Raw genomic sequence first — 18,243 nt, forward strand, 5'->3', positions numbered from 1 at the left:
TTGTGTTTCAGAGAGAGCAGAAATAAATGCAAGTATTCAGTCTTCCATTTTTAACCTGAAGGCCCTGAATTTTTTTAGGGTAAAAAATAAGTCAATTACGTTATTTTAAAATGTCTTTAGAATTATAGCTGCATTTCATTCCATCATATGAATGTTCCACAATGCCTATAACCTGTCTCTGATTAAAGTTTTTCCCAAATTATTTACAGTGCTTCATAAATAATTTAATCCTTAAATCTTTGTGGTATTTATTATTATGTACTTAAAAAATCTCCTATTAGGAATAAAATAGCAGGAAACTAGGGAAATAGATTCATTGGGCACCCTAGACTTAGCCCTCCAGAAATTCCCATAGAACTCTATATGATTAAATTACAAGCCATCTATGTACATTTCGGTGTCTCTGTAGCCTGGTGGTGGTTAATATTTCTCAAAGCTCTGAGGATCATTATAGGTGATCTTACAGCTGATGCTGAAGATTTCTCTAGTCCTTTTTCTGGGGCTCTGAAGTAAACAGATTTTTATTTCTCTTTCCTCAGCTTGGTGTTCTCCAGATTCTGCCCTTTTCAAGGAAGAAGAGGATATGACCAGTTCTCTTGTACGTTGTGTTTTTTTTTAAAATTTATTTATTTTTGGCTGCGTTGGATCTTCGTTGCTGTGTGCAGGCTTTTTCTAGTTGCGGCGAGCAGGGGCTACTCTTCGTTGTGGTGCACGGGCTTCTCATTGCAGTGGCTTCTCTTGTTGCGTAGCACAGCCTCTAGGCGTGTGGGCTTCAGTAGTTGCAGCACACAGGCTCAGTAGTTGTGGCGCACGGGCTTAGTTGCTCCACAGCATGTGGGATCCTCCCGGACCAGGGCTCGAACCCGTCTCCCCTGCATTGGCAGGCAGATTCTTAACCACTGTGCCACCATGGAAGTCCCTTCTTGTACGTTTTAAGCATTTATTTGTTTCCTGCATTATTTTACAATGCAGTTGCAGTGGGTTACCTTAACCTACCAGTAAGTTGGAAAAAACTAAATCAAAAATCAAGGTGAGGGCCTCCCTGGTGGCGCAGTGGTTGAGAGTCTGCCTGCCGATGCAGGGGACACGGGTTCGTGCTCTGGTCTGGGAGGATCCCACATGCTGTGGAGCGGCGGGGCCTGTGAGCCATGGCCGCTGAGCCTGCGCGTCCGGAGCCTGTGCTCCACAACGGGAGGGGCCACAATAGTGAGAGGCCCGCGTACCGCAAAAAAAAAAAAAAAAAAAAAAATCAAGGTGAGGAAAAATGCAGCTAGCAGATCAGAACCTGGGGAAGTTTGACATGTGGCTATGCAGAAACAGGTCCATACAGGATTACAAAACTTGAGTTCAAATTTGAGGGACTTCCGTGGCAGTCCAGTGGTTAAGACTTTGCCTTCCAATGCAGGGGGTGAGGGTTCAATCCCTGGTCAGGGAGCTGAGATCCCACATTTCTCACGGCCAAAAAACCAAAACATAATACAGAAGTAATATTGTAACAAATTTACTAAAGACTTTAAAAATGGTCCATATAAAAAAAATCTTTAAAAAAATTGTTTTGAATACGATCTGGAGAAGCAAAAGCAAACTGAGACATAGAGTTCATCCCATAACTTGCACTACTTATGAGGAAAAAGCTTATAATTCAGGAAAGTAAAAAGCTTTTCATTGGCACTTAAGTCAAAAAGAAATCCAAAATAATTCCATAATTCTTACGATTTTAAGCTCAGTTTATTAAAAGTCCTTCTTGGCCATAGATTAAAGACTAGAATTATTGGGAAGAGTAAATCGAGTACTTCTTTCAAATGACCCTCCATATATATTTCTTTCAGTTGAGACTTTTTAAGTTGAGCTAAAATATATACTAAAATTCTGTGGCAGAATTTTTTGTAGTTCTGGTATCTATAACTCTCTACGTCTTTTTTTATGGTCTCAAAAGATACAGTATTCTTCATCTTCTTACAAAATGACTCATTTTCCTCTGCTGTTGATTCTTTTTGTTTCCAACACTGGAATCCCTCACACTCCTGTATTTTAAATATTTTCTACTGCCTCTTTTTCCTCAGCTCATATCTTTTCCATCCTGAAACACACACACATTTCTATTGACCACATGATTGTGTGGCTTATCCAGTTATTTCTCCTTTTGGCAGAGTGGTTTTCTGGGCCTAGACAGACTTGGGTTCAAATCTTGGCTCAGTGACAGTAAGTGCATGATTATGGGCAAGTTTCTTAATCTCTTTGGCCTTAGTTACATCATTTGTAAATGGGGATAATAATAATACTTACCCCATAGGAATATTGAGAGGGTTAAATGCACATAGTAAGTGCTCCATAAATGATAAATATTGTTAATAATTATTAGCTATATAAATCTTTCTACCTGAAAATGTCTTTGAATGTGTTCGCTGTATTCATTGACCTACTTTTTTAGTTTAACATATGAAACTGATAAGATAAAAGAGTAGATGCCTCATTTGTGTTCACAAAATTAATCCTTCTCTTCAATAAAACTACCATAAACACTGTAATAAGGCAAAACTGGGAACAGTTTTTGTAATACATATGCAGAAATATACTAACAATTCTTAAAAACCAATAATTAAGAAAATAGAAAATTGGGTGGAGAACATGAGCAAGCAGTTGGAAAAAATGCAAGTGGCAATAAATATTTTAAAATAAAAATGTCACAAAGAAACAGACTATTCAGATTTGTAGATACATTTTTTAGGTGTATTTTGAATTAGTGGGTAATGACCATCTTTTATGAGAGGTTTCCAAATAATTAGTTCACATGTGAATTTTCCTTATAAAGTAAAAAGCTGGAGATAAGGAGTTGTGATCTACAAATAGGACACTCTGTTAGCTTTCAAAAACATCATTCAGTTCCTTTCAGACACCAGAGCCAGACATCTTGGTCTGGACTATCAAACAGAAATGGACTGCCTATGTTTCTGGGCATTCATTCTAGAATATGGATGTAAATATATTACATGGCAGCTTTTATTTATATTTGAATAGACTACACAGCAGCTAGAAAAATCTTCTACAGCAATAAGTATAATAGCTTTATTGAGTACCTATTATGTGCCAGGTATATTGTGCTATAAGCTTAACATAGCTTATTTCATGTAATCGTTATCAGAAGTTTGTAAAGTAGATATTATTTTCATTTTTATAGAGAAAGGAAGTGAAGCACAGAGATTAAGAAACTTACATAAATTCATGCATCAAGTGTGCAGTAAAGCCAGGATTCAAACCCATACAACCTGCCTCTAGGACCACACTCTTATGATACTGTACAAATGGAAATCCACTCATGAGTGAAGAAATGCAAATTTTGCCGATTGACTGTTCATATTATTTGTCCATTTTATGCCGTTAGTCCTTTTTCTACTTGAAATTAAGGGATTTTAAGAATGCCTGCTTCAGCATTAGGATTTATGCAGATATCTTCTTCTAATTTGTCACTTATATGTTATCGTGTATCTTTTGTTGTATATAAACTTTAAATTTGGGTAGTTTCATCTAGCATATGATAAGTTTGTGCATACAGTAATAATTCAGTCAAAATTAATATGCAACATTAATTTTTATTGTTGTTGTTAAACTTGGGAAACATTTATTTTTACTTTCCCGTATCAGCAATCATGGATATAAGTGGTTAAATCTTGTATCTCCTCAGGAAGACATAGCACTGTTGAGTGACTATTACATCCTGTGGAGAACTTCAGTCTTTGGTCACAGCATTAAGAGCTCCTGGTTTTGGTCTCATAAGCCCTCTTTGAAATGACCTATGCAACATTAATGTTTAATAGTCTTCTTTCATAAGTTTCTAATGTTGGTATTTTATAAGATATCTTTCCTAATATTATGTTATAGTTTCTTTTCAAAGATTTGCTTTTCATATTTAGTTTTTGATCCAACTGAAATTCAATTTTGTAATTGGTCCAAGGTAGGAATTTGCTGATAATTATATCAGTAAAATTATTTTTGCATGTAGGCGACCAGTGTTCCAATACCATTTGTTAAATAGATCTTTACTTTGTGATGCCACCTTTATAATATACATGCTTAATTGTTTCTAGGCTCTTTGTTCTGTTTCTTTAATCTGTTTGTCTACATCTATACCAGTGCTATGCTCTGTGTGTGTGTGTGTGTGTGTGCGTGTGCGTGTGTATGTGTTTACATTGTCTTAACTACTTTAACTTTATAATAACCCTGTTTGCTTGGCAGGCATTTCCCCACTTCCCACTATACAAATGTTCTAGTTTTAAAAAATTCCTCAGCTACTTTGGGACCTCTATGCTTTCATTTGAAAATCAGTTTATCTAGCTCTGAGGAAAAAACGCTGTTGGGATTTTAATTGGAATTGCAAAGAATTGTAGACTACAGACCTTCCTGACTTACATCCTGATAAACCCATCATAATTTGAAAATATCATAAATTGAAAATACATTTAATACACCTAACCTACCAAACATCATAGCTTAGTTTAGCCTACCTTAAATATGCTCAGAACACTTACATTAGCCTTCAGTCATCTAACACAAAGCCTATTTGATAATAAAGTGTTGAATATCTCATGTGATTTATTGACTACTGTACTGAAAGTGAAAAACAGAACAGTTGAATGAATATAGAATGGTTGTAAGGGTGTATTGGTTGTTTACCCATGACATCACATGGCTGACTGGGAGCTATGGCTTGCTGCCACTGCCTGGCATCACCAGAGAGTATCATAATAAAGCTAGCGTGAGAAAAGATCAAAATTTAAAATTCAAGGTATCTTTGTTTTCTGTGTGTATCACTTTTGCACCATTGTAAAGTCGACAATTCATAAGTCAAACTGTCTTAGGTTGGGGACTGTCTGTAATTAGAGAAGAATTGAGTGAAACATTTTTTTCTGTCTATCAGAAAGATGTTTCAATTTAAGGAAATCCATTAATATAATTTATCATATTCAAAAATATATATAATCAGGGCTTCCCTGGTGGCACAGTGGTTGAGAGTCCGCCTGCCGATGCAGGGGACACGGGTTCGTGCCCCGGTCCGGGAAGATCCCACATGCCGCGGAGCAGCTGGGCCCGTGAGCCATGGCCGCTGACCCTGCGCGTCCGGAGCCTGTGCTCCGCGACAGGAGAGGCCACAACAGTGAGAGGCCCGCATACAGCAAAAAAAAAAAAAATATATATATATATATATATATATAAAATCAGCTCCACAAAGCTACTAATTTTTTTTAAATCAGAATTTGAGATTTTTTAAAGAGGATCTATTTATAAAATAGAAGTAAAAGGACACTTCCTTAACATGATATTTAAAAAATTATTCTACACACATACTAAGCTAAAGGCCAGAAATATGTTTCCTGCAGGAAATGACACATATTCCTACTAAAGTCAGGAACATGACCAGATTACTCGTGGTACCACATTTATTTACTATAATTCTATATGCATATAGAAAAGAAAAAAAGATAAACATTGAGAAGGTGCATACAAAATTATATCTAGGTGATACAATTATGTATGTGGGCAGTTGAAGAGGAAACAAGAGAATTCAATACAGTATGGACACAAAATTAATATACAGAAATCAACAACATTTCTATATACAAACCACCAACCAGTTCAAAAGTAAAATGGAAGGTGGGAATTCCCTGGTGGTCCAGTGGTTAGGACTCGGTGCTTTCACTGCCATGGCCCAGGTTCAATCCCTGGTCAGGGAACTAAGATACTGCAAACCTCACGATGCAGCCAAAAAAAATTAAAATTAAAAAATAAATAAAATGGAAGAAAAATGTTAAGAGTAGAAACAAAATCCTAAAGGAAAAAAAAATTGTATCTGTTGTATATGGGAGAAAGAAACCTTTAAAGCATTACTGAGACCTAAAAGAGGATTTGAATAAATTTTTAATACATACTTTTTTTGGAAAAGATCATCATTATTAAATCAATATAAATTCTCTTTAATCTTGAGATTTATTGGAATCTCACATATTCTAAATATTCTTTTTAAGGCAAGTCTATTCAAGCTGACTGTAGAAGACATTTGAAAAATAAGTGTGTAAAATATCCAAGAAAAAATATGAAAAATGTTGTGTGTTATGCTCTAAGTTTTAAAAAGAATATTCGTTTAATGTTTGTGTAACTTTAAGGAAAAAAGAAACTTTTACAAAAAGTTGCCAGTCAGAAAGAAAAACGTTGCCAGTCAGCATATATACCATAGAACTGATGTGTAATTATCTTTATGCTTTCACTGTAAACTTTGTTATTTTTTAAAAAAAGATTTATCATATTAAGTATCTTAAAAATAAAGGAGAGGAAACTGCTGTGATACCAGCAGGACCTCTGGAAATGTTAAGGCTTCCTTCCAGGGCCCAGGAGATACTCATCTTTTTCTTGGTTCTGTCTGACAGGAGGAGGAATAAAATTTAATGACAAGAAATGTGAATTTGTGTTTTTTAACAATCCTCTTTGTTCCTTGCTCCTAATATGGAATTCTTGACATATGTATGTAAAGAGAGCCAACATCTTAGGAAAATAGACTATTTGTTCTAAAGCACTGATTCATCATTTTATATAGTTAGAAATTAACCCATATTTACTTTTGTTACTTGTTTTATAATTTTTGTCAGGAGTACAGTTTTTTTTTTGGTATGAAATTTATGCTAATTTACTAGTTAGTGGGAAAGATGTTTTAATGCTAATTTACTAGCACTAGTAGAAAATATATTTTCTTTGTTGTTCTTCCCTATTTTTTTTAGTGGTTCATATTCCATAGGGGTTATCTATTCCTGAAACATTTATTGAATGATTATTGGGTGCCAACCTCAGTTCTGAGTGCTTCACAGTTTTTGGCCTCATTTAGTCCTCATAACAGCCCTTGGAGGAAAATGCCACTTTACAGATGAGGCTCAAATTTGGCTATTTGTCGAGTTTAGTTTAAAAAAACACTTTTTTGTTTTTGGCTGCGCCGCGAGGCTTATGGGATCTTAGTTCCCAACCAGGGATTGAACCCGAGCCATGGCAGTGAAAGTGCCGAGTCCTAACCACTGGACTGGCAGGGAATTCCCACACGATTAAATTTTGAAGCCAGGATTTGAACTCATGATGTCAGACTCTACAGCCTGTTAACCAGTAAAAATATCTAAATCCACCTCCATTTTGAGAGCCTAATTCTTTGAAAAATTTGCAATCAGGTATCTCTTCAGCTTTTCTGCTTCCTTTATGAGACTTTTATTCTCATGCAGGTTGACTATGTGGGCTTTGGGCTCTGCTTTGGGCTGCAGATCACCTGGCCGTGACTCGGGCTGTGGCATGGGCTCACATCTCCTCCACGTGTGTTCATTCAGGTGAAAGAGCAGCAGCTTTCTGGGGCAGGCTCTTCACTTGCCAGATCGCTGGAGTACATGAACCAAGTCAAGGGTGTGTTTAAAAACAAAATTCAACTGATTACATTTTGAAGATCTTATTGGCTTTATTCAATGATTCATGAGTCAGGGAACAGCCAATCTAGCAGATACATAGGAACTCTGAGGAGCTGTACCAAGTCAAAGATTTTTATAGGCAGAAGGGAGTGGGAATAAGGAAGTTATAGTAGCAAAAAGTGGATTGGTTCTGGCCAGGTTACTTTCCTTTAGGGGATGATAGGGTCTATCAGGCAGATTACCTCACTAATGCTGATCAGGTGATTCCTGCTTGACTAGTTTAAGATTTTATTTCTAGGAGAGGCTGAAACTGTAGGTAAGTCTCAGTTTGGTGACATGAGGCTTAGCATAAGTGACTCCATTTTGGGCCTGTTGTCTTGTTTTTAACAGGTGTAAGTGCATTTCAGGCCTCTACTCACATCATGTTCACTGACATTCCTTTGGCTCTAACAAATGGCTCACTCAAGGCCCACACTGGGGGATGGGACATTAGCTAGAGACACAAATGAATATTTGTGGAATAATAATCAAGTTAATCAGTAATATTTTCTGATGGAACTATTTTTATTGGAATTTTTTTAAAACTTGAAATACATTGGAACAGTCTCACAACCTAAGAAAACTTTGTTGACATATAAGTCACATACCATAAAATTGACACATTTAAAGTATATAATGCAATGTTTTTTAGTATATTTATGAGTTGCCATTACCACAATCAATGTTAGAACATTTCATCACCCTAAAAAGGAACTCTGTACCCATGAGCTATCACTTCCCATTTCCCCCCAAGTCTCCTTTGTACTTTCTGTTTCTATGGATTTGCCTATTCTGGACATTCATATAAATGGAATCATATAATATATGGTCCTTTGTGACTGTCTTCTTTCACTCAGCATAATGTTTTCAAGGCTCATCCATTTTGTAGCTTGTATCAGTACTTTGTTTCTTTTTATTTCCAAACAGTATTCTCTTGTATGAATATGACATATTTTTTAATAAATGTATTTATTTATTTCTATTTTATTTTTTTGGCTGTGTTGGGTCTTCGTTGTGGCAAGTGGGGGTTACTCTTCATTGCGGTGTGTGGGCTTCCCATTGCAGTGGTTTCTGTTGTTGTGGAGCATGGGCTCTAGGCACGTGGGCTTCTGTAACTGTAGCGCAGGGGCTCCGTAGTTGTCGCTCACGGGCTCTAGAGCTCAGGCTCAGTAGTTGCGGCGCATGGCTTAGTTGCTTCACAGCATGTGGGATCTTCCTGGACCAGGGCTCAAACCCATGTCCCCTGCATTGGCAGGCAGATTCTTAACCACTGCACCACCAGGAAAGTCCTGAATATGACATTTTATTTATCTTTTTATCAGTTAATGGACATTTGAATTATTTCCACTTTTTGGCTATTATGAATAATGTAGCTAAGAACATTTGTGTACAAGTTTTTATGTGGACATATATTTTTAGTTCTCATTATATGTAGTGGAATTGCTAGCTTATACGGTAACTGTACATTTAACCTTTTAAGGAACTGCCCCACTGTTTTACACAACAGTTTACAATCTTAGGTTTCCACCAGCAGTGGATGAGAATTCTAGTCTCTCCACATCCTCATCACACTTATTATTATCTGTCCTTTTGATTATAGCCATCTAGTGGTTGTGAAGTGATATTTCATTGTGACTTTGATTTACGTGTACCTGGTAATTAGTGATGTTGAGCATCTTTTCATGTGCTTATTGGCCATTTGTATATCTTCTTTGAAGAAATGTTTATTTAGATCCTTTGCCCTTTTTTTTTTTTTTTTTTTTTTTTTTTGCGGTACGCGGGCCTCTCACTGTTGTGGCCTCTCCCGTTGCGAAGCACAGGCTCCGGACGCGCAGCCTCAGCAGCCATGGCTCACGGGCCTCAGCCATTCCGCGGCATGTGGGATCTTCCCGGACTGGGGCACGAACCCGTGTCCCCTGCATCGGCAGGCGGACTCTGAACCACTGCGCCACCAGGGAAGCCCTTTGCCCATTTTTAAATTAGTTTGTCTTTTTATTATTGAATTGTAAGAGATCTTCATATATATTCTGGATATGTTTCTTATCTGGTATATGATCTGTAAATATTTTCTCCCAGCCTATGGTTTGTCTTTTCACTTTCTTGATGATGTCCTTGAAAGCACAAGATTTTTACATTTTTCTGATGTCCATTTTTATTTAATTTTCTTTTTTTGCTTGTGCTTTTGGTGTCATATCTAAAAAAACCATTGCCTATCCACAGTTACAATTTACCCTTTTTTTTCATTATTTTTTTCCTTTCACATAGTCATAATATTTCAATTTTATTTCAACTCCAAGTTGTTTTTTTTCCATTTGTGTTATTAGGTTTTCTTTTATTCTGGTTCCTTGGCAATGTATATAGCTTTTAGATTAGATCTTCATTCTCCATCCCTCATGCTTGTATCATCTCTCAACATTTTCATCTCTGGTGTGTGGGGCTGGGTCCTGGGCCCCCTGGTGGACAGGGTCATGTCAGGGGTGGCTGTAGGCTCAGAGAATCTTAAGGCAGCCTGCTTGCTGATGGATGGGTCTGTGTCCCTGCCTGGCTAATTGGTGGGCCTGAGGAGTCAGAGTACTTTTGCCTACAAACTGGTGGGCGGGGTGGAGCTGAGTCCCAAGGCTAATAAGCTAGAGAGAAGATTCCAAAATGGCACTTGCCAGCACCAGCGTCCATGTGGTTGAGCGAGCTCTCCAAAGTGGCTGCTGCCAGTCTCTGTGTCCTCAGGGTGAGCTCAAGTTGCCTCCTGCCTCTCCAGAAGACTCTCCAAGGTCAGCAGCGGGGTCTGAACCAGGCTCCTTTCAAATTCCTGCTGCTCTCCTGAGTCCCAGAGCATGTGAGATTTTGTGTACGCCCTCTAAGAGTGGAGCCTCTATTTCCTACAATCCTCTGGGTCTCCTGAAAGTAAGCCCCACTGGCCTTCAAAGCCAAATGCTCTGGGGGCTTGTCTTCCCCTGTGCAGGATCCTCAGGCTCTAGAGCCCGATGTGGGGCTCAGATCCCTCGCTCCCTGTGGAAAACCTCTGCAATTGTAATTCTCCCATTTGTGTGTTTCCCATCCAGGAGTATGGGTCTTGACTATACATTGACTCTACCACTCCTACCCACCTTGTTGTGGTTCGTTCTCTTTATAGGTTCCAGTCTTTCTCATCAACAGTTGCTCCGTAAATAGTTGTAATTTTGGTGTGCCCATGAGTGGATGTGAGCTCAGGGTCTTTCTACTCCATCGTCTTGAGCAGTATTTTATTTTTTCTGATGCTATTGTAAATGGGATTGTTTTCCTTGATTTCATTTCTGGATGTTCACTGCAAATGTCTAGTTATACAATTGGTTTTTTACTATTGATCTTATATTCTGCAACCTTGCTGAAGTTGTTTATTAGTTCTAATAAAATTTTAGTGGATTTCTTATGTTTTCTGAAAATCATGCCATCTGAAAATAGAGATAGTTGTATTTTCTCCTTCCCAATCTGGATACCTTTTATTTTCTTGCCTAATTGCTCTGTTTAGAACCTTCACTGCAATGTTAATAGAAGTGGTAAGAATATACATCCTTGTCTTGTTCCTGACCATAAGGGGAAAGCATCTAGTCTTTCACATTTAGTATGATGTTAGCTGTGGGGTGTTTGTAGATGTCTTATAACACGTTGAGGAAGTTCCTCTTTTTTGCTAGTACGTTGAGTGTTTTTCTCATGAAAAGGTATTGAGTTTTGTCAAGTGCTTTTTCTGCATCTGTTGAGATGATCATGTGGATTTGTTCTTTATTCTATCGGCATCGAGTATTACATTAGTTTATTTTCAGATGTTAAATCAGTATTGCATTCCTGGTATAAATCCCACTTGGTGATGGCACATAATCCTTTATATATTTGTTTGTTTGTTTGTTTGTTTTTTGTTTTTTGGCAGTACGCGGGCCTCTCACCGTTGTGGCCTCTCCTGTTGCGGAGCACAGGCTCCGGACGCACAGGTTCAGTGGCCATGGCTCACGGGCCCATCCGCTCCGCGGCATGTGGGATCTTCCCGGACCAGGGCACGAACCCGTGTCCCCTGCATCGGCAGGCGGACTCTCAACAACTGCGCTACCAGGGAAGCCCTGTTTGTTTGTTTTTAAAGAGCAATTTCAGGTTCATGGCAAAGTTGATAGGAAGGTACAGGGATTCCCCATATACCCTTAGCCCCCACACATGCATAGCCTCCCCCATTATCAGCAACCCCCATCAGGGTGGTACATTGTTATAATTGATGGACCTATACTGACACATCATAATCACCCAAAATCTAATAGTTTACGTTGAGGCTCACTCTTGGTGTTGTATAATCTATGGATTTGGACAAATGTATATACATGTGTCTGTCATTACAGTATCATACAGAGTGTTTTCACTGACCTAAAAATCCTCTCTGCTCTGTCTAGTCATTGCTCTCCTCTCCTCCAGCCCCTGGTATCCACTAATCTTTTTACTGTCTCTATAGTTTTGCCTTTTCCAGAATGTCATATAGTGGAATCATACTGTATATAGCTTTTTCAAGTCAGCTTCTTCTTTTTTTTTTTTTTTCAAGTCAGCTTCTTTCACTTAGTTATATGCATTTAAGGTTCCTCCATGTGTTTTCCTGGCTTGATAGCACATTCCTTTTTAGCATTGAGTAATATTCATTTATCTGGATGTACCACAATTTATTTATCCATTCACCTACTAAGGGACATCTTGATTGCTTCCAGGTGTTGGCAATTATGAATTAAAGCTGTTATAAACATCTGTGTTCCCTTTTTATATATTGTTAGATTAAATTTGTTAGTATTTTGTTGAGGATTTTTACCTCTGTATTAATAAGAGATAGTGGTCTGTAATTTTCTTTTTCTTTTTTTTTTTTTTTGTCTTTGGTATATCAGGGTAATACTGGCCTCATAGAAGGAGCGTTCACTCCTCTTCTATTTTGGGAGATTTTGTGAAGTATTGGTATTAACTGTTCTTTGGTGTTTGGTAGAATTTACCAGTGAAGCCATCTAGCCCTGAGCTTTTTTTTGTGGGTAGTTTTTTGATTACTAATTGAATCTCTTTACTTGATATAAGTTTATTCAGATTTTCTTTTTTTCTGTCCTTGAGCAGTTTCATTACTTTGTGTCTTTCTGGGAATTTGTCCATTTCATCTAAATCATCTAATTTGTTACCATACTGTTCTTCATAATACTTCACTATAATCCTTTTTAATCCTGTAAGGTTAGTAGTAATGCCTCCTCTTTCATTTCTGAGTTTAATGTTTTGAGCATTCTCTCTTTTTCTTGGTCAGTCAACTTAAAGGTTGGTCAATTTTGTTGATCTTTTCAGGGAACCAATTTTTGGCCTTATTGATTCTTTCTATTATTTTTCTGTTCTCTATTTTATTGATTTCCTTTTTTAAATATTCATTTATTTATTTGGCTGTGTCAGTTCTTGGTTGCGGCACATGGGCTCTTTGTTGCGGCACGCAGGCTCCAGAGCACGTGGACCCTGTTTTTGTGGCACATGGGCTGTAGTTGCAGCATGCGGGCTCACTAGTTGTGGTGTGCGGGCTCAGTAGTTGCGACGCGCAGGCTCATTTGCCCCGCAGCATGTGGGATCTTAGCTCCCTGACCAGGGATCAAACCCATGTCCCCTGTGTTGGAAGGTGGATTCTTAACCACTGGACCACCAGGGAAGTCCCCAGTTTTTGTATTAAAGTCTATTTTGTCTAATATTCACTCCAGCTTTTTTACGGTTATTTTTTGCATGATATATTTTTTCCTGTCAATTTATTTCAGTTTACTTTTATGTTTGAACCTAAAGTATGTCTCCTATAGACAGCATATAGTTTGATCTTGTTTTTCTATCCAGTCTGACAGTCTCTGCCTTTTTGATTGTTCAATCCATTTACCACTAATGTTGACACTAAATTATGTCTGCCATTTTCCTTTCTCTTCTCCATGTCTCATGTCTTTTTTTACATTAAAAAAGGCACACCTCATGTATTTAATTTAATTTATTTGTTAACATCTTTATTGGAGTATAATTGCTTTACAATGTTGTCTTAGTTTCTGCTGTATAACAAAGTGAATCAGCTATATGTATACATATATCCCCATATTCCCTCCCTCTTGCGCCTCCCTCCCCCCCACCCTCCCTATCCCACCCCTCTACGTGGTCACAAAGCACTGAGCTGATCTCCCTGTGCTATGCAGCTGCTTCCCACTAGCTGTCTGTTTTACATTTGGTAGTGTATATATGCCCATGCTACTCTCTCACTTCATCCCAGCTTACCTTCCCCCTCCCCATGCCCTCAAGTCCATTCTCTACATCTGAATCTTTATTCCTGCCTGCGCCTAGGTTCATCAGGACCTTTTTTTTTTTTTTTTTTAGATTCCATATATGTGTTAGCATACAGCATTTGTTTTTCTCTTTCTGACTTACTTCACTCTGTATGACAGACTCTAGGTCCATCCACCTCACTACAAATAACTCAGTTTCGTTTCTTTTTATGGCTGAGTAATATTCCATTGTATATATATGCCACATCTTCTTTATCCGTTCATCTGTTGATGGACATTTAGGTTGCTTCCATGTCCTGGCTATTGTAAATAGTAAAATTTTTTGTTCTAATTCTTTGAAGAATGCCATTGGTATTTTGATAGGGCTTGTATTGAATCTGTAGATTGTTTTGGGTAGTATAGTCTTTTCACAATATTGATTCTTCCAATCCAAGAACATGGTATATTTCTCCATCTGTTTATGTCATCTTTGATTTCTTTCATCAGCGTCTTATAGTTTTCTGAATACAAATCTTTCACCTCCTTAGGTAGTTTATTCCTAGGTGTTTTATTCTTTTGTTGCAATCGTGAATGTGATTGTTTCCTTAATTTCTCTTTCTGATTTTTCATTGTTGGTGTATAGAAATGCCAGCAATTTCTGTGCATTAATTTTGCATCCTGCATCCTTACCAAATTCATTGATTAGTTCTAGTAGTTTTCTGGTGGCATTTTCTATGTATAGTATCATGTCATTGGCAAACAGTGACAGTCTTACTTCTTCTTTTCCAATTTGTATTTCTTTCATTTCTTTTTCTTCTCTGATTGCTGTGGATAGGACTTCCAAAACTATGTTGAATAAGAGTGGTGAGAATGGACATCCTTGTCTTGTTCCTGATCTTAGTGGAAATGCTTTCAGTTTTTCACCATTGGGTATGATGCTTGCTGTGGGTTTGTCATATATGGCCTTTATTATGTTGAGGTAGGTTCCCTCTATGCCCACTCTCTGGAGAGTTTTTATCATAAATGGATGTTGAATTTTCTCAAAAGCTTTTTCTGCATCTATTGAGATGATCATATGGTTTTTATTCCTTAATTTGTTAATGTGGTATATCACATTGATTGATTTACGTATATTGAAGAATCCTTGCATCCCTGGGATAAATCCCACTTGATCATGGCATATGGTCCTTTTAATGTGCTGTTGGATTCTGTTTGCTAGTATTTTGTTGAGGATTTTTGCATCTATGTTCATCAGTGATATTGGTCTATAATTTTCTTTTTTTGTGATATCTTTTTCTGGTTTTGGTATCAGGGTGATGGTGGCTTTGTAGAATGAATTTGGGAGTGTTCCTCCCTCTGCAATTTTTGGAAGAGTTTGAGAAGGATGGGTGTTAGCTCTTGTCTAAATGTTTGTTAGAATTCGCCTGTGAAGCCATCTGGTCCTGGACTTTTGTTTGTTGGAAGATTTTTAATTACGGTTTCAATTTCATTACTTGTGATAGGCCTGTTTATGTTTTCTAATTCTTCCTGGCTCAGTCTTGGAAAATTGTACCTTTCCAAGAATTTGTCCATTTCTTCATGGTTGTCCATTTTATTGGCATATGGTTGTTTGTAGTCGTCTCTTATAATCCTTTGTATTTCTGCAGTTTCAGTTGAGATTTCTCCTTTTTCATTTCCAATTTTATTGATTTACGTCCTCTCCCTTTTTTTCTTGATGAGTCTGGCTAAGGGTTTATCAATTTTGTTTATCTTCTCAAAGAACCAGCTTTTAGTTTTATTGATCTTTGCTATTTTCTTCATTTCTATTTCATTTATTTCTGCTCTGATCTTTATGATTTCTTTCCTTCCACTGACTTTGGGTTTTGTTTCTTCTTCTTTCTCTAGTTATTTTAAGTGTAGGGTTAGATTGTTTATTTGAGATTTTTCTTGTTTCTTGAGGCGAGATTGTATTGCTATAAACTTCCCTCTTAGAACTGCTTTTGTGTCCCATATGTTTTGGGTTGCTGTCTTTTCATTGTCATTTATTTCTATGTATTTTAAAAATTTTTTCTTTGATTTCTTCAGTGATCTCTTGGTTATTTAGTAGTGCACTGTTTAGCCTCCATGTATTTGTTTTTTACAGTTTTTTTTTCTGTAATTGATTTCCAATCTTATAGTGTTGTGGTCAGAAAAGATGCTTGGTACGATTTCAATTTTCTTAAATTTTCTGAGGCTTGATTTGTGACCCAAGATGTGATCTATCCTGGAGAATGTTCCATGTGCACTTGAGAAGAAAGTGTATTCTGCTACTTTTGGGTGGAATGTTCTATAAATATCAGTTAGATCTATCGGGTCTGTTGTGTCATTTAAAGCTTATGTTTCCTTATTTATTTTGTGTTTGGATGATCTGTCCATTGGTGTAAGTGGGGTATTAAAGTCCCCTATTATTATTGTGTTACTGTCAACTTCACCTTTCATAGTTGTTGGCATTTGCCTTATGTATTGAGGTGCTCCTATGTTGTGCATAAACATTTATAATTGTTGTATCTTCCTCTTGGATTGATCCTTTGATCATTATGTAGTGTCCCTCCTTATCTCTTGTAACAGTCTTTAAAGTCTATTTTATCTGGTAAGAGTATTGCTACTTCAGCTTTCTTTTGATGTGCATTTGCATGGAGTATCTTTTTCCATCCCTTCACATGCAGTCTATATGTATCCCTAGGTCTGAAGTGGGTCTCTTGTAGACAGCATATATATGGGTCTTGTTTTTGTATCCATTCATCCAGTCTGTGTCTTTTGGTTAGGTCATGTAGTCCATTTACATTCAAGGTTATTGTCGATATGTATGTTCCTATTACTGTTTTCTTAATTGTTTTGGGTTTGTTTTTGTCAGTCTGTTTCTTCTCTTGTGTTTCCCACTTAGAGAAGTTCCTTTAGCATTTGTTGTAAACCTGGTTTGTTGGTGCTGAATTCTCTTAGCTTTTGCTTGTCTGAAAAGCTTTTGACTTCTCCATCGAATCTGAATGAGATCCTTGCTGGGTAGAGTAATCTTGGTTATAGGTTTTTCTCTTTCATCACGTTAAGTATATCCTGTCACTCCCTTCTGGCCTGCAGAGTTTCTGCTGAAAAATCAGCTGATAACCTTATGGGGACTCCTTTGTGTGTTATTTTTTGTTTTTTCCTTGCTGCTTTTAATATTTTTTCTTTGAATTTCATTTTTGTTAGTTTGATTAAGATGTGTCTTTGTGTGTTTTTCCTAGGGTTTATCCCATATGGGACTCTCTGTGCTTCCTATACTTGGGTGACTATTTCTTTTCCCATGTGAGGGAAGTTTTCAACTATAATCTCTTCAAATATTTTCTCAGACCCTTTCTTTTTCTCTTCTTCTTCTGGGACCCCTATAATTCGAATGCTGGTATGTTTATTGTTGTCCCAGAGGTCTCTGAGATTGCCTTCAACTCTTTTCATTCTTTTTTCTTTATTCTGCTCCTCAGCAGTTATTTCCACCATTTTGTCTTCCAGCTCACTTATTTGTTCTTCTGCCTTAGATATTCTATTATTGATTCCTTCTAGTGTATTTTTCACTTCAGTTATTGTGTTGTTCATCTCTGTTTGTTCTTTAGTTCTTCTAGATCTTTGTTAAGCATTTCTTGTATTTTCTCAGTCCATGCCTCCATTCTATTTCCGAGATTCTGGGTCATCTTTACTCTCATTACTCTGAATTCTTTTTCAGGTAGATGGCCTATTTCCTCTTCATTTATTTGGTCTTGTAACTTGCTCCTTCATCTGTGACATATTTTTTTGCTGTTTCTTTTTTTTTTCTTTTTTATGAGTGGGATATTATTCCTGTGTTACTGGTTGTTTGGCCTGAGGCTTCCAACACTGGAGTTTGTAGGTTATTGGTTAGAGCTGGGTCTTGTTACTGAGATGAGGAACTCTGTGAGACCTCACTGCATTGAATATTCCCTGGGGTCTGAGGTTCTCTGTTATTCCAGTGGTTCAGACTCAGAGCTCCCACTGCAGGAGCTACAGCCTGACTCCATGCTCATGAACAAATATCCCGCAAGCCACCTGGGGCGGCAAAAAAAAAAAAAGAACAATAGCAAAGTAAAAAATAAAATTAGACTAGGAAACTAACAGATATGTTAGGAAGAATATAAAATTTTAAATATAGATGTATAAACAACCGGAAGGTACATCTGTACCACAATAATAAAAAAGAGGAGGGAAAAGAAATAGACAAAAAAAGGGGGAAAGGCCTTGGCTGCGGAGGGCAGGGCCTAAGCAAGGGTGAGGTTTGGGTGGTTGGTGCGGCCAATGCTCAGGACCCACAGGGCTGGAAAAGGCCCTGGGGGCTGTGGGGGGTGAGGCTTAGGCTCAAGGAATAGAAGAGGCCCAGGTGTGCCCCCCACCCCTGGTCTCAGAGGGCAGCGGACTCTCTTGTGTTTCCAATTGTCTATCTTGAATTGGGGAATATTTCTGGGATTCTGAGACTTCCTGCTGACTTGGAGAAGTATAATATGATGGATAAAAACATG

General features: G+C 37.6%; 1 protein-coding gene and 1 non-coding gene across 5 annotated transcripts in view; one reads left to right on the forward strand and one right to left on the reverse strand.

Annotated features, from left to right (window-relative positions):
* ZNF568 (zinc finger protein 568) overlaps positions 1-18,243 on the forward strand; it is a 51,185-nt gene that overhangs the window by 6,242 nt on the left and 26,700 nt on the right. For all 4 annotated transcript variants that reach the window (XM_022586271.2, XM_022586277.2, XM_089902241.1 and 1 more), the window contains one exon: positions 540-598. In XM_022586271.2, the coding sequence (XP_022441979.1) occupies positions 540-598 (59 nt within the window). The remainder of the gene's footprint in view (positions 1-539; positions 599-18,243) is intronic.
* On the reverse strand, positions 3,667-3,793 carry LOC149744612 (small nucleolar RNA SNORA25). Its single transcript, XR_016391063.1, has one exon. It is a non-coding gene; the product is annotated as a small nucleolar RNA SNORA25 (small nucleolar RNA).

The sequence above is a fragment of the Delphinapterus leucas genome, chromosome 20 (assembly GCF_059928025.1).
Source record: "Delphinapterus leucas isolate spDelLeu-1000000601 "Yukka" chromosome 20, BTC_Dleu_Yukka2, whole genome shotgun sequence".
Classification (NCBI taxonomy): Eukaryota; Metazoa; Chordata; class Mammalia; order Artiodactyla; family Monodontidae; genus Delphinapterus; species Delphinapterus leucas.